The sequence below is a fragment of the Myodes glareolus genome, chromosome 8 (assembly GCF_982192425.1).
Source record: "Myodes glareolus chromosome 8, mMyoGla1.1, whole genome shotgun sequence".
Lineage (NCBI taxonomy): Eukaryota > Metazoa > Chordata > Mammalia > Rodentia > Cricetidae > Myodes > Myodes glareolus.
In genome coordinates, this window is record NC_142033.1 from 13,640,654 (window position 1) to 13,666,469 (window position 25,816).

The 25,816-nt window shown below is 38.9% G+C and overlaps 1 protein-coding gene across 7 annotated transcripts in view; it reads left to right on the forward strand.

Moving 5' to 3' along the window:
- Positions 1-7,470, forward strand: part of Cnot6l (CCR4-NOT transcription complex subunit 6 like) — an 81,515-nt gene extending 74,045 nt beyond the window's left edge. For all 7 annotated transcript variants that reach the window (XM_048426117.3, XM_087908853.1, XM_085691603.2 and 4 more), the window contains one exon: positions 462-7,470. In XM_048426117.3, coding sequence (XP_048282074.1) covers positions 462-674 — 213 coding nt within the window. In that variant the 3' untranslated portion in view covers positions 675-7,470. The remainder of the gene's footprint in view (positions 1-461) is intronic.
- Positions 7,471-25,816: the final 18,346 nt, after the last annotated feature.

Below are 25,816 nucleotides of genomic sequence, written 5' to 3' on the forward strand. Positions count from 1 at the left end.
CGGCCTGGGACAGTGGAGACACATTAGTTTTGCTATTCTGTTAATCAAACAAATCAAATCATCTAGCTTCGGAAATAGAACAGATGTTATGTATACAGGTTTTTGTCTTCATGTGTCTGTTTTTACTAACTGATACTTTTCTGTAGTGCCAGGATTTGTAGAAATGAATATTTTAAACTAAGCAAATTAGGACAGTTAGCTGTATAGTAGCTTGCATATGTGTTAGATTTACTAAACCATGCTATGTTTCTTTATTGAACCACCTTTATTCATGTAATAACCCATTGAAGATTAGAGCCTTGCTTAATATACAGTTAGGATAACAGGCACCAGGAATACAGATTACTTAGCTATTTAGCTTTTCCAAATTAAGGATTGTTCTTGTTCTTTTTATGGCATTTTTCTCATTTTCTAAACATATTTTTTCTTTCTCCTCCCTGTTACCCTTATTCTCTTCCCAGGGTGTGATTGACTACATTTTCTATTCCAAGACTCATATGAACGTGCTTGGTGTCCTGGGGCCTTTAGATCCTCAATGGCTGGTTGAGAACAACATCACTGGGTGTCCACACCCTCACATCCCTTCAGACCACTTCTCACTGTTAACACAACTTGAACTTCACCCTCCACTCCTGCCTCTTGTCAATGGTGTTCACTTGCCTAATCGGAGGTAGTGGAGTACAGCCCCGCCAAGACGGGGATCTGTTGCTATGGACCTGTACAGTTGTAAATCAAAGTATGTAGGAGTGAAGTATGGCCATCCTTAAGCTGCTGCTTCAGGTTCCTTTCATTATGTGTTTGCTATAAAACTTTGTATGTTTTGTGCATATTGATATCATTTGGCACTAGGGCTGGAACCAAAGTATTATCGTCTGTTTATCCAAACGTTTAATATACTTTAAAATTGGATTTCTTTTTTCCTATTATATTAGAAAACAGCATTCACAAATGGTAAATCACTAATCTGAGGCCCAACACCAATGTTATTCTCTAAAAACAAATATATTCTGTGGAATGATTTCAAATAAGCCAATCATTTTTATAAGAAGTGATTTTTACAAACTCCAAATACAAGATTTTCAATTGAATTATGGCATGCCTTATAGGAAAAACTTTTTGAGTTTCTGGTTTCCTTTATAACAAGCTGATTTTTGGCTCCCAGGTCATTTGCACAATAACAAAGCACTTAAATTTGCTTGATTTGTACATTAAATGTGATATAGTCACTAGCCATAACAAGATAATTTGAAAAATGAAAATAATTGTACAACATGCTTTCAAAGTCAAGCATAGTTTGTGACAGTTTGTTGGCCAAATGCTGGTTGTTTTGTTTGAGGAATCCCCCCCTCCCCCCCATTTTTCCTTTTTGGTCTGCCTGTTATAATCTTTTTAGAAGTATTAACTCTAAGCCTGTCTCTCCAGTTCGTTTAAAAGGAAATAGCAGATATATACTGCCATACATTGAAAGTAGAATTTGGTATTTTTAGGATGCCCACAAAATTAGTATCTAATATTTGTCATTTTTCATGCCCACTCTTCTTTGCTGTCTGGTTGTACTGGAAAAAGATATGATCCATATTGTCTTCACCACTGCAGTTTTAATGTTTAAGGAAGATTTCTGAATTTTAAAAAGCCCCTGGTCAAAGTTTCAAAAAGGGAAAGCCATATAATGTTACACATGTTTTCCAAAGTAATTTAAATGGCAATGGCTGGTTTGTTTGTAATTTTTTTTTTTTTTTGAGGTAACAATGGAGACAGATTTGGGGAAGTAGTCGAAAACTTTGGATCATTTTTTTTTTTTTTCTGACTCTAGCTGCCAAATGGCCATCATATGCTTTTAGTCTTTGTTGCCATATCTGTCTAGGTTTGAATTGAGCTACTGGTTTGTTCCCAAAGTTTGATGCCTCTAGATGTATTGGAAACCAACCCCCCTTTTGTTGTTGTTGGCCAGGAGGGGCAACTTAAAATCTGACTTGAGAGGCAGAAAGCATAAATAACCATTTTGTGGGGAGAAAATTAGTTGGCTGCTTGATGTTAATTATGGCACAGTAACATTGAAAAAGGTTGTGTCTGTGTTTTTAAGTTTTTCTTTATTCTGCTTTTTTGCTGCTATAAGAGTTTTCTGAAATTTATATTTTAAACTTTTCATGCACTTTACTGTTTCTAGTATCAAAATGTGATATTTTTAATAAAAAAGAAATTTTCCATTATGTGAATGAAATTTTAAAAGAAATAGCCTATATTTGTGTCTCACTAATATATAAAGTACAAGTCAAATTTAAATTATTTAATTAGTTTTAAATATATACAAATTGTCTCCTCTTTCAAACCTGACATCTTAGGCTGTTTTATTAGTCTTAAATAATACATTTCCTGTGGTTATTTTATACTAATTTCTTCCATAGTTTACTGATCAGGCTATATAAAATAATATTTCCCCAAAGGGTAATTTTAGTGGGATGAGGGTGGTGGGATGATGTAATATCACACAGGATTGCATCCAGAAGAGCTCTGTAAAGCCTAAATTCCCTTTTAAAAGTGCCTAGTGACAGAGGCGTTGTCATCGATTGTAATTGGAATGTCATTGTAGTTCAACAAAGTTTGATGTAAATAAAATATTATTTTAAAAAATGTTAAAGTACCTGAATTAAAAAAAAACAAGTAGAAGAAACCCTTGATGACAGATTTCCTCAGTGTTCAGGTATCCCTTCTTATATACCTCAAACATCCAACATCTAGCCATGCAAATTGATTATCTGAAGCATAGTACTGGAAAGTAGAATAGCATGAAAAACTTAATTTTGTGGACATTACCTTTTTTTGTAATCAGCTACTGTATGTTTAGTTTTAGATCTTTTGTTTCGGATGGGTTTTCTGCTCTGGAGGTATATGCACTAACAGAACATTCTTCTTTCATAGACGCATGTTAATTAGCAATGTGAGCAATATTTCCTACCATACTTCACTCCCGATATTTTTTGAGATGTTTGTATAAAATGAAATTTAAAGTTCACTTATGATTGTATATGAACCACAGAGGAGCCCATTTATTAATAAAAATCTTTTTTAATAGTTAAATGTAGAGGGGAAAATAAAAAATTGGGAAACATTGTAAACAGCTTAAGTTTATTTTGTGTATGATTGAGGCACTCTGTTGCAAGAAGGTGTGTAATTGGGTCTCTCTGCTTCCAAATGCACTCTTTCAAACCATTCATTATCCTGTGTATTTTAATGTGGTTTTCGTAAATGTTGGTAGTAGCTCTGTTGAGGTAGGTGATTGTGTTTTGTTTTGGGTGGCACACACCTAGGGCATGGTAACCCAAATTTCATGTGCACGGTTTCCCTTTAGCCTCTTGCCTAAATTTCACACACTGTTTCCCCTTTGTTCCCTTTGTAAAAGGAGTGGTATCTAGTTTTGAGCTGCCAGTTCAGATGATCAGAAATGCTGCTATCCTCAGCATTGTCTTGCTAAATGCATGCCATTTGGAACTTTGGCAGTGAGAAGCCCAAAGGACAATTTAATGACATAATATATATTCAGTGAAAATGAATCATATATGCTCATATACTTTCTAGTTCTCAGAATAAGTTAATAAGCTTTATGCCATTGGGCTGCTGCATATTTTATCTGATGATAAAAGAAAATTTGGGCATTTTTAGATTGTGCTATGTATTTTTTTAACTGTTAAATATGATTTCTGGTAATTTTCTTAAGAACTGGAGTGTTAAGTTTATTAAAACGGTGTTGTTTGAGGAAGGGGAAACTGCACTGTTTGCCATTATAACAGTCATACAAGTGCATGTCAAGTCACCCACTGTCAAGCATCAGTACCCTCCTCACAGCTTTACACACTTTGATGGGGAATATTGCAGCATCCTCAGGACTGACATCTGGAAAAGACTCAAATCCACTTACTGCTCCTTGCTTGTTGACTTTGTTTTACAATATTGTGCCTGGTGTCAACTTTTAAGCAACAGCACTGCCTAAAGCAAGCAGAGAACAGAATCCCAGCACCATTCTGTAGGCAACTTTTTAGAATTCAGATACAGTAGATCTGTTCAAGATTTATGGTGTTTTATGTAAAAAAAATTTTGTACAACATAGCTAAATATTTTTGTTTGATTTATTTGATGTAAGGCGTGTGAACATTCATTTGAATATCACATGTTAAAGTCAGGTATGGCACAATGGGTTCTGAGACCAGCTTCCCCCACCCTCCCATTTGCCTTCTTCCAATCTCTTTATTTTCAAATTACATTTCTGATATCCATAAGCAGATATTCAATTTTACTAATAAGCATCCTTTGTGAATGTATTTCAAAAGCCACTGTGTTTTAGTGTTAAAATTGTAGAAATATGAAACTTTTTTTTTGGTCTTAAAGTCATATATCACTGAGAAGGGAGAAAGCTGAAAACTATCGAAGACTCATATCACTTGAATCTGTGGCAGATTATGTTAAAATTGAAGGTGTGGCGCATTAAACCCAGAACATGGACAAAATTAGGCTCCATTTAAAAATTCTGTCTCCTGTGTATGTCTTGTCAATAGGTGAAATTTTAAGTCTGCATTCTATTTCCAAGAATTCATAAAAATCACATAAACCACCTGTACACTCAATAGCAGATAGCAAAGGGAAGGGAAAGCACAAGGAGAAATAGGTTGAGTGCGTGTATTGAAAGAGCCAGGAGCACAGAGCTTCATTTCTAACGCAAAACTAGATTTCCTAGTGTTGAAAGTTGACTGTGTTCCAATACTGATTTAAACTTTAATCTTTTATATTCTCTGTTTCTGAAATGTTTTTAATAGCTTTGCAAAGTATACTAACTGGTTGGTAGCTTCAGTCACACAAACAAAAAAATCCCATAAATTGTATAACAATAATGGTCCTATAGCAAGCAAAATCTCTGTCACTTATTCAAAGTAACACGTTTTGACTGAAATGTGAGCTGTCATTTTGTAAGTTTTTTTTCTTCTCTATCCACATAAAACCCAAAGTAACACCTTTCTAATGTGTTAAAAGATTTGTTTACCAAATTTCCGTTTGGTTTGTATCATATTTGTATGACTTTTGTCTATTAGAAGTAGATAAATTAAGTAGAGAAGTTAAACTTATTTTTCTAAATCAGGAACTTCAACTGAAGTTTTGAGTTTATAGACAGAAGAGAACATTTATGTCTGTGATTGCTCTGGATAATTTTAATTCTGTAATTGCACTGCAATTCCCAAATTTAATTTCAAACACAAGTAAATGCTACTACATCTTTAATCTCATTTACCAAAGTTATAGCCTGTTTAAGAACAGGATGCCAAAAGCATCTTTCATAATTGTCAACTAAATGCTTAAAAGATAAAAGAAAACCCTTGGAGAGGAGAATGGGAAGAGAAACAGAAAAACGTCAGGAACCTGTTAAGGACACTGATAAGGAAGAACATGTGTGCTTCTTACTTTAACTAAATGCATTCCTGTAAATGTCTCAGTTAAAGGCCTGTAGGAAGAAACAGCTTCCCAAAATGTTTTAGTAATATAAGTAATAATATTATTTTTTTTGGCATAAGTTTGGTTTAACTTGGTTTACGCTAAACTTGGTTTATTCTTAGATCCAAAGGAAAAACTGAAGTAAGATAACTTTCAAAGGATATGAATTAAGGGCATGCCTATTAAATGTTGATTTTTATGGCACAGCCTATAAAATGAATAGCACTGAACTGGAATTAGAAGTTTGTCATCAGAAATCATATGCCTCTTGGCATGGTAGCATGGTATATTCACTTTTCAGAATATTTTAAAAGGTATCATTTGGCACCTATTACTGGTTATTTTCATCAGCAAGTGCCCTGAATTTAATTTCCTTGTCACTTCTAAAAGTATAGGACTCATGGTAGCCCTCCAAAAAACGATTATTGCTTGCTCGTTAGAGCACTGACGTATTTTTTTAGCTATCAGTTGTTCAGTGTGCCACATTTGTTTAATTTGTGTGTAGTTACTTGAACTCAGAATATTGGCTCAGCATTGGTGTGCCAAACAATGACTTTGCTTCTTACCAGACAGACTTAGTGTCCTGCTACTGTTTCAACTTTAATGCGGTAAGTGATGCAGTGTGTGGATTGCTCCTTATCCAGAAACTACTGTCATTTCTCTGTGCTTAATTTGCTAAAAGTATATTCCCTTACCTTGAAATTCCTGAGCGGTGCTCTGCCATCTTTTGAGAGGGGTTTGGATGGCTGTTCCTGCACACTGGATCTGGAATTGTTCAGTGTTGTGTGGCAGATTTCTTAAACACCAGCAGCACTGAGAAGTGCACTATGGGCATTCATACAGTTGCCCAAATGCAAACAGTTCTATCATCCAGGAGAAGCTGAGGTGTCGGGTTCAGTCGGAATATATGAAGTATTTCAAGGAGGGCAAATGCTTATTAGCTCTGCTGTCTCTGAAGTGGGGTAGCATGTTTTGCTTTTGTTTTTTTTTTCCTTTTTTTTAAAATAAAAAATAAGTACATTTTTTTTCTCTTTGGAAAGGCCAGGCTATTTGATTATATTCACCAGAGATTAAGTTGTATCTTATTTTCAACTTTGTAAGTGCCAAGTAGTTGTCCATGGACCTTTCCACTCAGTTTACCATTTGACTAGGGAAGGAATTATTTATTTTTATTTCCTGGCATTAAGTTGACTAATTTATTATTTTGCATACACTTGAGTTATTCTGTGTCCTATATAGTAGTTTTTGTAACTCTTACAATGGTGTAAAAGCAAAGCACATGATCCTGAAACTACGCAAAATGTTTTAGTAATTTCCCCATGAATACTTGGTTATTTCTATTAATACCATTCTAAGCAAATTCTACTGTTTCAAGTTGTGTATTTATTTTTAAGAAAAAGTCAAGCACTAAATGAACATATTCTGATAATCATTTACAATCTAAGCTTTTTCTTTATTAGAGGATTCAATGAAGTGCCATGTAATTGTAGCTTACTAATAATTAATGTTTGATAGACTGGTTCTGTGATTTTCTTGACATTTAACTCTTGTCATCACTGGAGAAGATGGTTCTACTCTCATTCTCTGATAAAATCACCAGCTGCTTTATTTTTCTATTTATTAAACAGTTGATAAGGTCTGGATCTTGACCGAACCGCTTAGCTGAGATGTTTTTCATAGTAGACACTATAGAAGATGTGTGTGAAAAAGGACACAGTTGGGTGGTGGTATTCTTTTTCATTAATGTGAACATTGACTAAACAAAGCAGTCCTGCCTTTTAAATCTTGTGGCAGCTCAGAAGGGAGGTGCTTAAGAACCTTAACTATTATGTCAGATGACAAAATATTTTTTTTTTCCATTTTGGAGATTGGGTACTGCTCACACATGATGTATAGGGCTAAATATATGCTTGTTTCCTTGCACCTGTGTACTTTCCCCTTCTCCCACTTTTCCTTTCCCTGTAGGCAATAAATGGCCATTTTGCAACTGCATACTTTTGTCTTGGTTTTTGATCATTTGTGCAATGCTAAGTTCCTGCTTTGGGGTGGGTACTTTTCTTGTAGGGCGAACTAGGAAGCCAAGGTGATTTAGCTAGAACAATTTCAAATTCATACTTGAGGATTTTTTTTTTTACTTTTTTGTTATTTGGTGAGAATTACTTAAGGATTTCAAATAGAATAGATTTTGAAGTTCTGTGACATGCTTTACCAGAAGAAATCAAGCAAAGGGACTTATTTGTAATACCCTGAGTTTGTAGTAAATGGTATGTGATGTGCCATGTTGTAGTTTCTTACCTTAGTGCCTTGGTGATCATGGAAGTTTATGCTGAGATGAAGCTTATCATCCTATGTCCTTGAGTGCCTGGTGAACAGAAGTTTCCCAATAAGCTTTAGGAATGTACTATGAATATGAAGCAACTGCTGGATCTTACTGCCATTAGTCTGACCAATGTGACAACCGTCAGACAAATAAGCAGAGTTAAATAGACCTGAACAAGCTTGATAGGTTAGACCTGCCAAGACTCAAAGCAAATTCATTCAATGTTGATGTGTCTTTGAACAAGCTACTGCAGGGGATATAAAGATGATAGACTCCTTTCCTCCCAGAAATAATTTCCCATATATTTTATTAATGACGCAAGACGATACCCAAATGTTAGAGTAAGTATAAAAATAGTTTTAAATTTTAGCATCTGGGAAAGAAAATAAGGAGAGGTCATACAGTATAATTAGAAATTCAAAGAACTGGGTATTCAACTGAAAACTGATTTTTAGGTATGAGTCAGATTCAGAGAGGAAATTGAAGTAACTAGCTTAGTACTTGAAAGGACACTTTTAGATTATTTTGGAACAGATTGCTGGCATCCAAAGAAATCCCTTGGCTTCAGAGCTCAGTGCCTACTTCCTCGGCATTTAATGATTTGCTATAAGTCTGTAGACCCTGGGGCTCTTCTCAGAAGCCATTATGTTGTACCGCCTCTAAGAAGCCATTTATGAAGTGGATCTTGAAGTTTAGGTTTCAAATTGACTGCCTGAAGAAGCTCTTGAGATAGGACATTGGAATCAGTCACTGCGTGTTTGTGCACTCTATGGCCTTGGGCAAGACAGGCTAATTAGTAAAGTTGAAGCAGCAATCTTAAATCTTCAGGGATTAGTTCAGTGTGCTGGGGATCCAAACTCAGGTCCTTGTTCATGTGTAGAAAGCACTTTTACAACTAAGCCATCATTCCAGCACCTGACCCATTTCTAAAAATTGGACCAGAACAAAGCTTTGGACAAAGTAGCTAATGGTGTTTTAAGTGATCTAAGCCTAGAGATCTGAAAAGAATGAATTTAGGGAAAATGAAGCAAATCGGGGGAGACTTCTTTTAAATTCATTATCTCTGTGGGCAACAGTACCTTCTTAGAACTCTGGGGAACTGGGTAAAATGCTTCAAACATTTTTTTTTTTTTTAGTAAATTTTATTAAATTATAAAAGTTTCCATTTCCACCCCCCCTCCCAACACCCTCCCACTCCCCCTACTCCCCCTCCTCCTCCCTCTTCGTCCCCAGGGCAGTCAGGGTTTCCTGCCCTGTGGGAAGTTCCAGTTCCTTCCCCCTCCCTCCAGGTCCAGGAAGGTGAGTGTCCAAACAGACTGGATCCCCAAAATCCATTATATGTAGAGGAAACAGGTCCCAGTGTCATAGTCAATGGCTTTTCAGAAAGACTTCGGGTCAGCCACAGTCAGAGAATCCGGCCAAATTCGGAGAGTCTGGTTAGATCACGTCCTCTTTCAGTCCCAGTCCAACTGGCCTTGGTAAACTCTCATCAGATCCGTTCCCTTGTATCAGTGGGTGATAGCATCCCTCGCAGTACTGATTTCGTTTTTCATGTTCTTCCTCCTTCTGCTCCTCATTTGGACCTCGGGGGGCTCAGTCCGGTGCTGCAATATGGGTCACCGACTGTATCGCCGTCCTTCGTCAGATGCAGGATCTATGGTGATAAGCAAAATATACATCAGTATGGACATGGGCCACGGCCGATTCAGGCACCCACTCCTCAAACATTTTTTTTGTTTGGTTGTTTGTTTCTTCTTTTTTTTTTTTTTAGAGGAATGGAAAAGAGAATTTACTTGTGGACCCCATCTACATGATACACAAGAGTACTTTGGGTGTTGATTGCTCTATCCATGTTTGTGCACGCATCACATTCAGTTGTCTTGGTGACAACAGAAATGGAGTAAGGGTGCTGAAAATGAAAGAATAGCTGAGGCAACAGAAAGAATAAAGTTATGGTGTGAGGCTGAGCCCAAGGGGATTCTATCCCTGAGAAGTTTGGACCCATTGTCCACTCTTAGTCCATTTCAGATGTGTTAGTACTACCTCTAGTACCCTGCTGAAACATTGCTTCACTAGAGAGGGCTACCCCATCAGTTAAGGTACAGTTACTTTGGCTCTCTAGTCCCTACATAAAGTCTGCTTTTACGTGCTGCTTCTTTAGTTCCTAAAATCTTAGCCTGGCTCTTAAAATTGGTCGGCTTTGTCAACTTTTCTTTGGAGGTAGATACTGTTAATATATTCTTTTGTTCAGACTACCTGGTGATGTCGTTAAGGTTGTGGGTCTTCAGTGAGAAGAGATGAAGGAGACAAGCACAACTCTGAGCAGCTGCTACCAATGAGAACTTTGTGGGCTATAGTCTCTTTAGAAGAGATAATGCTTTGAGGGTTAGGGATAGTTAGGAAATTTAAGTTTCTCTGCTGTCACAACCAAATGTTCCCATCCTAGATTGTAGGGTTTTGTGCAGTACCTTGAAATTGAAGACAATATTTGTTGTAGGTGTTCCTAATATGGAATTTCTGAATCTAATCTTTAATGTTGTTTGTCCTGAAATAATTACTGGTACAATGGTCTTTTACACTGCCTTTTTATGCATTCTGACTTTTACAATATGCCTTGACTTATAGCTGGCTGCTCTGAGCCTTTTGAGATTTTTTCCCCCCAAGTTTTCTAAAGTTAACTTTGAAAACAGCACAGCCAGCCCCAGAATTTTTTCCTGCCCTGTACTGTTTAAATTCTACTGCTTCCCCAGTAAACCAGTGCTTCTTTTTCATTCATTTCAAACCCATCACCAGTGAGAGTACCTTTAGTCTTCAACCAAATAAACTGGTGAGATCCATCTTGAGTCTTTGGTTTGTTTGTTTGGTTTTTGTCGTTTTAACTATTTCTGGTATTATATTAGCTTTCTTTTCATTTACAAATCACAAAACCCAAGGGATCATCTTTTCAGATAGTTTATTTTGCCTTGTGATCATAAGAAACCAGGGTAAGTACTGGGAAGTGTCACATAGCACAGAAAGGGGAAAGAGTCACAGATGAATTGCTGAACTAATCACCTATATGCCACTGAAGTTTGAACCTACGTGGAACCTTTATGAGGAGCCATCTGGAAGGTAGCCAATAGCTCCTGCACTCTGTTGGTCAAAGGTTGCCTTTTTTTTCTTTTCTTTTTTTTTTTTGGAGCTTAACTCCTTCACAGATAAAAGTTTAATCTTTATAATTTTGATTGAATAGAGATTTAAATTTTCTGTTGAAGAAAATCAAGGACATACACTCAATTACAACAGCAAATGATAAGATTCTTGCTGAAACCAAGCAGAGTCCTGTGTATTTTAAAACATTTTTTATGCTGCTATCTCCTATTTGTAGATCATGGTAAATATACAGTTTATTGTTAAAGAGCTCACAGTGTGTCATACACCTTAATATATATTAGCTCATTCGATTCTCAAAATAAGCCAGCTGGTCTTTCAGATGAGACTGATTTTCGTTCTTAGGCATGGGTGACTGGTCAAGAGGCCTTCTTACTGGGCCATGGGATCTGCAGAACTCTTGGATTAGTGGTGCAGCTGCAGTGGTCCAGTTCTTTAATATAATGGAGGCTGTTGTAATGTGTCTGCCACCCACCATAATCAAGTGACTCAGGCAATGCTTGTAGTCTTTGATTCTCTTCAAGACTCAAACATTAATTCTCTCCTCTGGGACTGTAGGAAGCTGTTGGCTGGCAGCTCCTCCCTTGAGGACAGAGAGCTGCTTTGCTCAAGATCATGACCTACTATAGAGTGATTACTTACAACCAGTCCCTGGCAAAACACAGAGTTAATTAAGGCCTAGCTCCCTTGTATCAATGTGTAGGCAATTCTGAAGACACCAAAGATCCCTGTGCAAACTTCTAAGGCTGTTTTGATCCTGAGAATTATAATAATGTTCTCACTGTCAGTCTACATCTAAAAGGCTGACAATCTATCCCATGACAAGGAGGAAGAGGTTCTATATACCAGGTTGTTGGGTTATAAAAGTCTTGCTATGGAAAACTACAAAACTTGACATAGAAGATAAATTCTCTCTGTCTTAGTTGTCAGGTGCTGTGACAAGACAGCATGACCAAGGCAACTTTTCAAAGAAAGTATTTTGGGGGCTCACAGTTCCAGAGAATTAGGGCAGGGAACATGTGGCAAACAAGCACAGTGCAGAGCAGTAACTGAGAGCCTGCATCTGATGTATGGGCATGAGGCATAGGGAAGAGCTGAGACTGGTGCAGGCTTTTGGAACTCAAGCCCACTTCCAACAGGGCACCTCTAATCCTTTCAAATAGTTCCACCAACTATGGACCAAGCATTTAAATACAAGCCCATGGGGGTCATTCTCATTAAAACAACCACACTGTATGTATAGCTCATAAATATATTTGTAAACTTGGTAGTGGTGGCATGTGCCTTTAATCCCAGCACATGGTAGGCAGAGGTAGTCGGATCTCTGAACTTGAGGCCAGCCTGGTCTACGAGAGCTAGTTTCAGGACAGGCTCCAAAGCTACATGGAGAAACCCTGTCTTGAAAAAACAAAATAAGTAAATAAATAATAAATGAATCAGTAAAAACATGTTGACCTTATTGAAAGACCAGTGTAAACTAATTCATAGGGAATTACAGTCTCTCCATGCAGATAGTCTACATTAAGGGGTTAGCAATTATCAGTCAGGATTATATAATGCATGGAGCCATAAGAAGATAAGGAAACAAATTCAAACAGTGAGGGAAATAGTAATGTTTAGAAGATATTACCACTTTTATGTACATGGATTTTTTTGCCTGTATGGCTGCACTAAATATGGGCAGTGCCCACAGGAGGGTGTTGAATCCTTTGGTACTGGAAAGACAGATGGTTGTGAGCCACCATGTGGGTGCTGAGAATTGAATTCCAATCCTTTGGAAGAGCAGTCAATGCTCTTAACCATGAGCCAGCTCTCTAGCTCCCCATATTACAATTTTTAAAAGGCAATAAACTGGAAATTGGGAAGAGATTATCAGATCCAAGAGGTTGAATTTACCTAGAGCCATGCAGCTAGAACCTTGGCAGATCCTTCCCAGAGTAGGCTGTGGCCCAGAGGTGGACTGTCTCTGAGGATTGACCCAGAGCTGACTAGAAATGATACTCAAGGCTCTAAACAAGAAAAATGCCCTAGTTTTTCTCCCCTCTAGTTTTCTTCCATATCTTCCAGTGGCTGGTCCTAGCCAGAAGTTATCAGTAAGAAGCCTAAAAAATGTTAGTCCTTAATCCTTTGAGAAAAAAGTAATTGTGGGCTGTGCATGTGAAAACAAGCAAGCAAATAATTTCACATGACTGTTTTTACTGCATAACATCCATCCTTACAGTCTGATCACTGTAACTTTAATACAATCATAACTCAATGCTGCTATGTAATAGGATCCAATTATCCTTTGTGTAAACATGCTCCTCTTGATGATACGCTTAATAGAGCCATCTGTCACTTAATGATGGGGATAATTTCTGAGAAATGTGTTCTTTGGTGAAGGTGAATTAGTCATGTAGTTACACACTAGGGAATACTATCCTATGGTGCCACTGTTGTATAAACTCCTTTAGTTGGCCGAAAACCTTGTTCCACAGTACATACCTACTTGACTGAAGAGTATTCTCCAGTCTCTCTGGATGAATATGTGGTTAGAAGTAGCTAAACAGATCATGGCTCCTCCGTAAACTGTTATCTAAGATTCTTCAGAGCCCTTTTTGCTGTGCTACTCAATACAGTTCCACTGGCTTATGCAACAATTGTGTACTTGAGTTGACAGTTTCTGATAGCAGAAACCCTTAAAGACATTAATGTAGGTCATGTTGTTAGAGAGTACATCAAAGGCATAGGCAACAAAAGTAAAAGTAGACAAATGTAGTTCTATCAAGCTAAGATGTTTTTCACAGTAAGAGAAATTGGAGAATTAAACGACAGGCTATTGAGATGGCTCAACAGGTAACAGTGCTTGCTGTGTGTGCAAGCCTGGTGATTTGAATCCCTTCCACCCTCATACAGGTGGAACGAGAGAACTGAATCCATAATCTTGTCCTTTGATTTCCATATGCACACACACATAACATCATGCATATACACATAATAAATGTGTATTTAAAAAGAGAGATAAAACTACACAATGAGACAATATTCAAGTTATTCATCAAACAAGATGAATATCCAGAATATATAAATAAGAACTCAAAAAAGTCAGTCCCTCACAGACCAGACCAATAAAAAAAATGGACTATTGAAATAGGTCTCAAAAGAAGACATACAAATTGATTCAACAAATATGTGAAAAATGCAAAGTCTCACCAGTTGTGAAGCTGTTAGGAAATATGGGTACTAAGAAAATGCAAATCAAAACTACAATGAGTTATTTCATCACAGTTGGATTAGTTGTCAACAAAAGGAAATAAAGAGATGCCAAGGAGTGATGATAGCTGGTAGATTTAGTTTTAGCTTTCTGAGAATTCTCCACATTGACATAGTGGATGCACCAGTTTGGAATCCCACCAACAGTGAATGTTGAAAAGGAGGGGATAGTGGACATCCCTGTTTTATATTGACTTCAGTTGGATTACTTTATGCTTTTCTTTATTTAGGAAGATTGTCTGTATAGTTTTTATTGTGTTGACATATGTTCCCTAAATTAGCCATATAAATATATCTCCTTAGCCCTATATTCTCTAAGACTTTTTTCATGAAAGCATGTTGGGTTTTATCAAGGCTTTTCTGTATCTATTTGTAAGCAGAGACTGCTCTTTCATTCCCAGCCACCCAGACCCGAACAATCACACAGAGACTATATTAATTACAACACTGCTTGGCCTATTAGCTCAGGCTTCTTATTAACTATAACTCTTACATCTTAACCTCTTTCTATTAATCAGTATGTCACCATGAGGCTGTGACCTACTGGTAAGGTTCTGGCGTCTGTCTCCTTTGGTAGCTACATGGCATTTCCTTGACTCTGCCTACTCTCTCTATATATCTCTTCCAGTCTGGCTATATTTTGCCCTGCCATAGGCCAAAGCATTTTTATTTATTAACTAATAAGAGCAACACATATATAAAGGGACATCCCACATAATCTATTGAGATGATAATGTGATTTTTCTCTGTATTTATAGTGGTTTAAACATTTATTGACTTGCATATATCAATCAATCTTTGCATTTCAGGAATCTATTTTCACACTTATTAAAGTTTTATTCACAATAACCAAGATAGAGAATTACCTATATGCCTGTTAGTGGATGAATGGATAAAGAAACTAGTATATATACACAATAGAATATTATTCTGCCGTAAAAATTAATGAAATCCTATCATTTGCAGCAAGGTATACAGAACTGCAAGTTATTATTTTAAGTAAAAAAAAGACATAAATTCACAAGTGTATGCTCACACTCATTATGGAAACTAGTAAATCAGTTTCATTTAATACATGGAATGGAGTAGTGATTTCTACAGACTGGGAAATACAGTGGGAAGGGGACATAAAAGTTGCATAAAAGCAAAGCAGAAGAATTTATGCTTTCTTTCTCCCTGCACCAACAGAATAACTATTTGACTAAAACAATATCTGATGTATTTCAGAAGGACTTGAAGAATATAAAATTTCCAACATTGAAAAGAATTGGTGTCTATTGGCTTTCTAGATGTTTATATGCATGCCTGTAGATCAGTGCTTCTGTTGATTTCCAAGAAGCTTCTCCTTGCTGTGGTCATTGTTGACTATAGAGACTCATAAAAGATCAAAATGCTGAGAATAAGTGTTGATGGCCAGACCAAAATAAGACATCTGCATCACTCTCTTCAAGGTTCAGGAACACCATAGAAGGTCCAAAAAGAATGTAAGAACCAGAGGAAGGGAGGAGCATCATGGGATGTTGTCTTCTGGGCATGACATGGTCCTCACATTTGAACTCAAAGCAACTTATTATCTCCACAAGATTAGGCCTGTGAATCATTCATCATGGGTGGGGGAGCAGCTTACCAGGCCCTGCCAAAGTACCTGAGTTTGGTCAAAGAGTTTGAAGTGGTTGGTCGTAGCATAACTGGTCAAAGTTTTGAGAATAAATTACTTTTGAATTCAAAGATATTAAATGGGACATCCACATTGCTCCATCCAAGCCCAAGGGAAAGACATGAGAAAGGAAGTGTTATAAAACACTGACAATGGCTGTTGAATGCTTGAACTCACAGCACCTGTGATTGACCTGGGCACAGTCTATACAAGGTTAGACTTCTCCACAGTCAACACCCTGTCATGGACGTGAAGAGGGCCTCTTGGGGTCTCCACCTCTTCTTGAGGATTTATAAATTGGTACAGGTTGTTGGGAGAATGAGAGACATTCTTCCGCAGTGTAGCCACCGGTAATGTTTCTATGACCCTATAAACAAACAACCATAATAAACTTATTGGTCACACACCTGCACAAAGGTGCACATGTAGGAGAGAGATTTAGAAACAGGAAAGGAATTAACAGAAGTGAGAGGATAAGGGAAGGTAATGGGGACTAAATATGATTAAAATACAATTGTATACCTATGTAGTTAGTGTGCGCTAATTGAAACACTTAAAAAGCTCATGACTTTAGGTTTACCTTTTTCTTTGTGTAGACTCCAGAGCAGTCGGAAGTGTTTACTTGATGTCATCACTCATCCTTATCAAACATTACTGTCATAATGGTCAGTGCAGTGGTGACTTAACCAAAGCCTTGCCTTCTCAGGCATGTGCCATGACTCAGGAAACCACAACTTACGGTTTCAACAGCTACGATACCCGTGCATGCCACGAGTTATTGCTCCACTTCTCGCACACCAAAGGATGATAACACTACTATCTTAGGGATTCAGGTTGAATATGCTTCCTTGGACCAGTCTTGGTATGTAGAGCTGTATCAGTAAGAAATCTTTCAAAAATGAAAAAGACTAGTACAGGTGACATCTGCTGCAGGGGACTGGTCATGTAGGCAATGCTGTGAAGCCACAGAGGATGATACTGGGGTGATCTGAAATTAAGAAAATAGGAAACTGCTATCATTGTTTGAGCTGGTATTTAAGGGGCAGGATGTAATTTACCAGAGTACAAAAACTTGATCATCTAGTAGGACCTAAAAACCTACTAGCCATTATTTTATGATATACAGGAAAACATAGGATTAACTCAGAACTGGGTATTACAGAGGAAGTAGCCATGTCAGATATGTCATGAAAGCAAAGAAATACTCTGACCTTTTATCTTCTCCTTCTACCCATGCAACCCAGGAAACCTAATGACATCTGCCAAACCCACTTGTAAGACATTTGTCAAGGGAGCTTGGGGGATGTAGATGCTGAGATACAGTCCAAACGGAGGTAAAAGGGGCAGAATCAAACCCAGCAGGTAAATGACAGCACAAGAAAAGAACTCACTTCTTATACTTTGAACCTGTATTTATGAAATGTATATAGGTCATTAGTCGTAACATGAATATTAGATCTTGTCTAATCCTCGCTAGTTTCTGGTAACCCACATGTAGAAAAATCACAATAGATAACCTCTTATGAGTCCTGAAGTTAAAATAGCAAACTTTTAAATGAAATTAGATCCAAGTAGTCTTTATTGTGAGATGCAAAGCACAGTACGTTTTCCCCACTACTAGCTTGTTTCTCATTAGTAATGTGTATCTGTAGTGCCGAGATGCCTTGTCTACATTTAGTAGACGAGAGACAATTATGAAAATGAGGAGGAAAGAGGCTGGTGAATCCTGCTCTGAAATACTTATTTCTGCTAAAATCATGATTTTTTTTAAACTTTAGTACTTGCACATCTATTAATATCCTGTGGGTATATGAAGGGAACCTCTTTGTAAATGTCACATATTTAAGCCAAAAACAGTCCTATTTGTTTTTTTTTTCTTGTGCTCTTAGTCACTTGTGGGAAAAAATGATTTACATATAAAGGTAAGATAAATTTGGAAAGTTTGGGTTTAGAAAAAGAAGGACTTTATGTTCTGAATATGTGAATTTGTTAGTTTGTGGCCAGGAAATTAGGCTCAGTTATGAACCTGTGAATGAGCAGTAGGAATTGAAAGCTTGTATCTTTTTTCTGTGTTCTCTTAAGTACAGGCCACTGTTACCAATTACCAGTCTACTGATTACACTACTATTGTTTGTAAGGAACGTCAGTAAGTCAAGTATTAGACTCAAGCTCTGTCAACCTGTTTATCAACTCCGTTTAGGATTTAGGCTTTCCAGTTTCTCAGATGCAACGTCTTCCATCTTATGGATATTTAGGAACTTAATCCATAGTTGGGAATTAGGGGGAGTGTATATGTGTGTGTGTGTGTGTGTGTGTGTGTTTTATTATATTAAAATAAGGATGGTTATAGATAATCAAGAACTCATAACATTAGAAAACTTATCAAAGAAACTGGGCATGCTGGAGCATGCCTGTAATCTCAAATATTGGCTCAACAGGCAGAGAAACATGAGGGTTGCCAATAAATCTGAAGCCAGTTTGGTTCACGTGGTGAGTTCCAGGCCAACCAGGTCTGCCTACCAAGACCTCTTAAATACTCTCTGGACCTACCAAAACCTCACCTCAAATACTTCTGCCCTGCCACCAAACACTAAGCACAACAAAACACTCATCTTGAATCTGAAGTTAATTTTATACCTCCTTTTCAAAGTCTAAGTCACAGCAGATGGCCTTTAGCTACAACCTATGGTGACCCTCCCATTTTCTTCATTACTTAAGTATCTTCTTTAACTGAAATCCTAATGGGACGGCTAGAAATGGCTTTGTCTGCCAGGATTGGCACCTGTTGTCTAAACACACACTAAAGGAGCCCTTCCAAGTAGATGCCATGGTCTATCCATGGAAATACTCAGCTGTCTGTGGGGACAAATGCCATGCCGTGTGGGCTCTCAGTGACTCGTCGCATCCTGAAAGCAAACCCTTCTGGCACATGTAGGAGAGCGAGCACTGAGAATGCCTTGAGTTGTGCTTTTACAAAAGCAACCACAAGATTTTGCCCCCCCCCTCTTTTTTTCCAGAATTATGCAACCACTCTACAAAGCTTTCAGAACTGCATAGCTCAACCACTGTTCTCGAGGGACCATGTCCTCACAGACCACCAGTGCCCTGTGTCTTCCGTGGTTTTTCTTTTCTTTAGAGGAGGAGCCTTGATGAACAGAGACGAAGGTAGAATTATCAGCTCTGCTCTACTCCTCTCTTGCTCTCCTCTTTGTGACCCAGAGAGGGGCTAAGAGGGGGGGGCTGGGAAGAAAAAAAAAGGAGGAGGAGGATAAGAAAGGAGTTACACACACACACACACACACACACACACTTTCTCAGAGCTGGAATAATAGCATGTTGTACCCACAGCAGAGCTGGAATGTTGACATTTATTACTATTATAAATATATACACTTGATTTTTAGTTTTCATTTAATTTTGTTATTGGCTGTGTATATGTGGTCATGAACGTGCCAGAGTGCATGCATGTGGAGGTCAGAGAACAACTTGTGGAGTTGACGATCTCCTACTTTTCTGGTAGGTCCAGGGTTCAAACTCAGGTCTCCTTCTTTGCCTGACAAGTGCTTTACTAACTGAGCCATCTTGTTGGACTTCAACATGATATTTATACTAACAGCTCTTTCTTCGTGTTTTGGAAACATTTAAAAATTAATTTTATTATTTTAAAAATTGGAAATAAAATTCCATACTCCTAAATTAACCAGATCCAACCAGATCCATGGTTTTAAATATATACATAGAAAATTGGCTGTTTCTTTCCTGAGGAACACGAGTAAGCTCTTCTCCAGGTTATTAAATACATTTCAAAGCAGCAGAATATTTTGAAGCCTTGTAAAACATTTGACTGTACTGTAATAGTACTCAGTTTTGTATTTATTAATATTTAAATTAATTCTAGTGTTTTGCTGGTGTGAGTGAGAACACTATGTGCTAGAATGTTTTCATTTCAATATGAGATTTTGCCGTGCTAGGATGTTGTAGGGAGTATTCAGATACTATGTAGCTTGTAACTTATGTCTGACTGACTGCTCGTGGAATCTTGAGTTTTCAGCCCACGACTTCCCTGTGAGCCAGGGCTTAAACTCCTGACAGCTGGTGTGGCCTTGAATGCTGCCGCACACTGAGCACGCCAGGAATTTAAAGAGTTGCCTAAGCATGGCCTGTGGGAAGACAGCTGGGCTGGAACAGAATTAGAGGTGAGAGGTTGGTCACATTTTCCTAAAAACAGACCGACGACATGCTGGAGTTCAGATCAGAAGCCGCTCTGGAAAAACAACTAGCAGGAAGGGTCTATTGAAGGGACAGTGGCATGATGGGGGATGGGCCAGGGTATGGCGGTGCTGCTGGCAAGTAAGGGGAAGGGGAAGTGAGAGAGACAGATGGAAGTGGAGAGTGCGTCCCCACTTCCCAGAGACATGATTTGGTGTCTCATACTTTGAAGTAGTGTGTGGATATGAATTGGAGAGCTCCTACCCTTCCAGGGTATGTAGCGTGGATAGTTTATATGGTCTAAGGATACAGCTGGAAAAGAGTAACTGCCTGAAAACCCAACTTCTGGTAGCCATTCTCACCCAAAGTCCTGATTCATCCATGGTTGGTGTAGCCTCTGGCTCCCTGTTGCCTCCTGTTTCCTCAGTGCTGGCAGGCCAACCCAGAACCTCCTTTATTCTAGACAAGCCCTCTGTGGGCTTCAGATTCCAGGGAGGAAACTAGCTGGTGACTGTCGCCGTCCGACTTCTGCGTGTGCGTGAGGGTCTGTTCATAGCAGAGCACTGCGCGAAGGTGCTATAGAAGGTGGAGATGATGAAGAGCAGGCAGCCTCGGCTTCCAGGTGAGAGTGACAGCAGAATCAGACCGATGGACCATGGCTGTGACACAAGGGAGCGGGGAAGAAACCGTCAGGAAGATCAGAGTGACACCAGGATTGTGAAGAAGATGGCTTTTATAAAGGACACAGGAAAGGGGGTCAAGCGTGTGTAAGATCATTACTAGTGAAAGAAATCACATAAACACATGCATGAAGGTCGGTCTCTCTCGTCCGGGTGCATACATATGCTGAGGTCTCTGGAGCACAGAAATCTACCTTCATGTTCAGTTTCTGGTGTAAGCCTATGTCCAATAAATATGTTGTAAATCTCTGAAGACTTAACATACAGAAAGCCCACAGAACGATATAAAGAAAGGGCATGGGTTTTCACTCCTAGGTAGGCTTTAGTTTGGAGCAGACAAGATGGTTCATCAAGTAAAGGTGCCTGCTGCCAAGCCTGAAGGCCCCAGCTAATCCCCAGGAACCAAATAATGGAAGGAGAGAACTCACTTTTATAAGTTGTCTACACACACACACACACACACACACACACACACACACACACAATGACAACAAAAAAAAATTTAAGTTAAAACTTGGACCTGCTTCCTTGTTATGGGACTGTAAATAAACTTTCCGACCTCCCTGAGCACTTACTTATCTGTAACACAGAGGAATTTAAGAGTGAGCTCTCCAAAACCGAGACGACATTAAACACACTTGCATGCTGTTTTCTGCTTTTCTTTTCTTCACCCTTCTTCCCCTGATTGGCTGTATGGCTGCTCATTGCTTCCTAGGTAACAGCAGAGGGCAACATCACCCCGTGCTTCTGCCCAAGGCTTCCTGGAATCAGTCATGTTCCTTGCAGACAGGAGTTTTAGAAGTATTGAGCCAGAGAGGGGAAAGGAGCTCTGTGTTGCAGAAGATAAAGAGGGCAGTGAGGGACCAACCCTGGGAGAAGCTGAGGACAGCTGCTGCCATGTCCTGCCGTGGGCAACAGCTGTGTGGTGCAGATCTCTCATCTTAGCATCTTCCTTTGCCAGCTGGGCCAGGGGGGCTTTTGTTGCTAATAGAACATAGAGCCTCTCACTGAGAATTTTAATGGAAGTCTCTGTCCTGGGAGGCCTGCTCTGAGAAGTCTGCTAGACTTGGTTTACTGTGCAGAGTCTCACTTTGCCTGAAATTGCCTTGGGTTCAGCCTGTGGCCATAGAGTGACTTTTAATAGCATCCTTTCCCTCTCAGAATGCCCTGATTCACAGGCTGTGTTTTACACGGTATGTTCAGGTGGATGGATACAGACCACACTGGTTCTCCAGCATGAACTCAGTATGTCAGGTGGATGAATACCTCTCAAAGACCACACTGGTTCTCAGGCAGGAATTCTTTGTTCAGGTGGATGGATACCCTCTCAGGGACCACACTGTTTCTCAGGCATGAACTCTTTGTTCAGGTGGATGGATACCCTCACAGGGACCACACTGTGGTTCTCCTGCATGAGCCCAGAACTCACACCAGTCATTGGTCCTGGCCTTCTCTCTCCTTTCTGAGATCTGGTCCAAGCTGGGCTCAAGGATCTCTCTCTTTCAGGGAATGTGGGGGCTAGCAGGCTGGGAAGAGAGGCTAAGGCACCTCATGCCCTTCCTTCTGTGAAGGGTGGAGCTAGTGAGTAAGAATTTCAGAGCTGCCAGCCCCTGGCAGCCAGACCTTACAGCTACCTGAGAATGACTGCTCTCTAAGGGCCAGGAAGTAGGAGAGATACATAAAGTTCCCTGGGGATGGCCACAGTGAAAAAGAGAACCTCTTTCCCTACAGTGAGGTTTTCTGACTATATGTGTCTGATAAAGACAGGAAAACATTAAAAGATTGGTGGGAAAAAAACTGACCTAGCAGAAGTTCTTGGATCTTGTTAGAACCACATGTTGACTTAGTCGGCAGAAAATGAGTTCAAATCCTGGATCTACTCTTTCATCTTCGGGTTCTAGATCTATAGATTAGAAATAGAAACCAAAGCATCACTTGTCCCGTGTACTCTTCCGGATTAAAGCACTTCCCAGAAGTTCTGGTGCATAGCCATCCACAATTCCTGAGCTCTGTTACCATGGTTAAGATGCTTTCTAGAATCCAGGCTGTCATCTAAGCTATGCTGATTGATTCTCTACAGGTGAATGGAAACCTGAAATAAAATAATCCACCCAAGATCATAAGAACAAGTTCAAGGGGACTGGAGAGGTGGCTCAAGGGTTAAGAACACTGGCTGCTCTTCCAGAGGACCGGGGTTCAGTTGCCAGCACCTGCGTGGTGGTTCACTCCCATTCCAGTGAGATCAGACACCCTCTTTGACCTTCACGGGCATTGCACACACAAGGTGCACACTCATACTCGCAGGCAAAGTACTCAAGCATATAAAATTAAAAAGGTTTTAAAAATCTTTTTTAAAAAATAGGTTCAAGACAAGCATTCATTGTGTGGAACCCACTGTCCAGTGCACTCTGACGGTTCCTGCACCTGGGATCACTGAGACACTGAACTGAGGGTGAGCAGGTAGTGGACATTTCTTCTTCTTTTCTTCTTCTTCTTCTTCTTCTTCTTCTTCTTCTTCTTCTTCTTCTTCTTCTTCTTCTTCTTCTTCTTCTTCTTCTTCTTCTCCTTCATCCTCCTCCTCCTCCTCTTCTTCTTCTTACTCTTCTTACTCCTCCTCCTCCTCCTCCTCCTCCTCCTCCTCTTCTTCTTCTTCTTCTTCTTCTTCTTCTTCTTCTTCTTCTTCTTCTTCTTCTTCTTCTTCTTACTCTTCTTACTCCTCCTCCTCCTCCTCCTCCTCTTCTTCTTCTTCTTCTTCTTCTTCTTCTTCTTCTTCTTCTTCTTCTTCTACTTCTACTTCTCCTTCATCCTCCTCCTCCTCCTCCTCTTCTTCTTCTTACTCTTCTTACTCCTCCTCCTCCTCCTCCTCCTCCTCCTCCTCCTCTTCTTCTTCTTCTTCTTCTTCTTCTTCTTCTCCTTCATCCTCCTCCTCCTCCTCTTCTTCTTCTTACTCTTCTTACTCCTCCTCCTCCTCCTCCTCCTCCTCCTCCTCCTCTTCCTCTTCTTCTTCTTCTTCTTCTTCTTCTTCTTACTCTTCTTCTTCTTCTTCTTCTTCTTCTTCTTCTTCTTCTTCTTCTTCTTCTTTCTCCTCCTCCTCCTCCTCTTCCTCCTCCTCCTCCTCCTCTCCTCCTCCTCCTCCTCCTCTTCTTCTTCTTCTTCATGTTTTGGTTTTCCGAGGTAAGGTTTTTCTATATAACAGTTCTGACTGTCCTGAAATTTGCTCTATAGACCAGGCTGGCCTTGAACTCACAGAGATGCTTCTGCCTCCTGAGCTCTGGAATTAAAGGCATGTACCATCACCTACCAACTAGTGGACATTTTCTTATTGCAAAATGTTTCTAATACATCTGTGACAAGCCTCAGTGTTTGTCCTTTTATCAAATTCTAACAGTCTTCTATACTTTTCAGAGAAATGAAATGTCATCAATACAGTTAAGATAGGTACACCCTTACTGTGATTATTAATTACTGTTACTCATGTGGTTTCAAGCCTAATTCACCCAATCAAGGTTTGGAAGTGTTTAAGTAATTGTAGCTAACCTCATTAGAATTATACATGCGTGTACATGGTTCTAACGTTTGTTTTATTTTCTTGGCAGTTGTACAAAATAGCTCCATTTAAAACCATTTTCAGGGGTGGCAGGTGATGGAAGTGGAGGGGGCAAGACAGAACAAAGTATAATGGTATCTGTATGAAAGTAAAAAATACCAGAATGAAAGCCATTCCTCGGTATGCTAACTACAAATTTAGTAAAATCTTTTTTAAACAAAATATTATAGACTGATGTACATTAAACAAAAATGGCATAACTACAAAAGCTGAGTAAATTTATCCCCAGTGTGGGAATTAAACTGAATTTCAATAGGATTCACAATAATGAGAGCTGTCTTGCTTTTGTCAGAGTGAACTTCCAACCCCGATTCCCTGCGGATGATCACAATGAGCTATTATTGGACTCCCCCTGGTTTTCTCTTTGAAGCATCTGAAAACCTTCATACACAATTGTTATCATTTAACACACTGAGACATTCTTCTGCTAATAGAGCTAACACATCCAAAGTTGATGCTTTAAGCAATAAATGTAATATGATACATAAATAGACTTAAGGACACAAATCAGATGGTCATCTCAACAGAGGCCCTTGACAAAGTTCAGCTTTTTTTTTTCTTCAGGATAACAGCCCTGAAGAAAATAAGAACATATCTCAAATATCACAACTTATACATGACAAACATTATAGCCAACACTGTATTGATCTATTGGGGGTGGTAATGAAAGAATCTCCCCTGAAATCGAGAATGATACAAGACTCCTCACTCTTCTTACTGTTAGTGAATACAGTGCTAGAAGTTTCAGTAAGGATATAAGATAAGGGGGAGAACATGGAAATAAATAGGAGAAGAAGTCAAAGAATCCACATTTGCAGGCAACGTGATCCTGTATGTAAAACACCCTAACACATCTACCAGAAAACTCTTAAGCCTGCCACACCTTTTCAGAAAAGTAGCAGAATACAAATCACTATACAAAACTCAGAAAATTTTCTATGTACCAATAATAAACTTGCTGAGAAGGCACACACATATGCTTCATGTTACACATACACGTGCACACACACACACACACATATTGATAACAATTTTTAAAAAGAAAGTTCTGCTTGGGATGCAGAGATGGCTCATTGGTTAAGAGTACTTGCTGCTCTTTGAGTTCCCAGGATTTGGTTCCCAGCACTCACCTCGGGTGGCTCACAAATGCTGTAGCTACAGATCTAGGGGATCTGATGCCTTCTTCTGGCTTTCTTAGGCAACCATACATGTGTGTAGCCCCCACACTGAAATTTAGAACAAAACAAAATAAACAAAAAATGGTGAAAACTTCTTGGGAAAGAATTAGGAAAAAAAGAATCACAATATAGTGGCACATGTATGAAAATGTTGTAATGAAGCCCATCACTTTATATGTTAACTTTAAAAATTAAAATATAAATTAAAATTGAAAACTGTACAATTAATAAAACAAACGTTCTGAGTGTGTGGAATGAAGACAGTAAAATAAGTTGTCAGTTTGC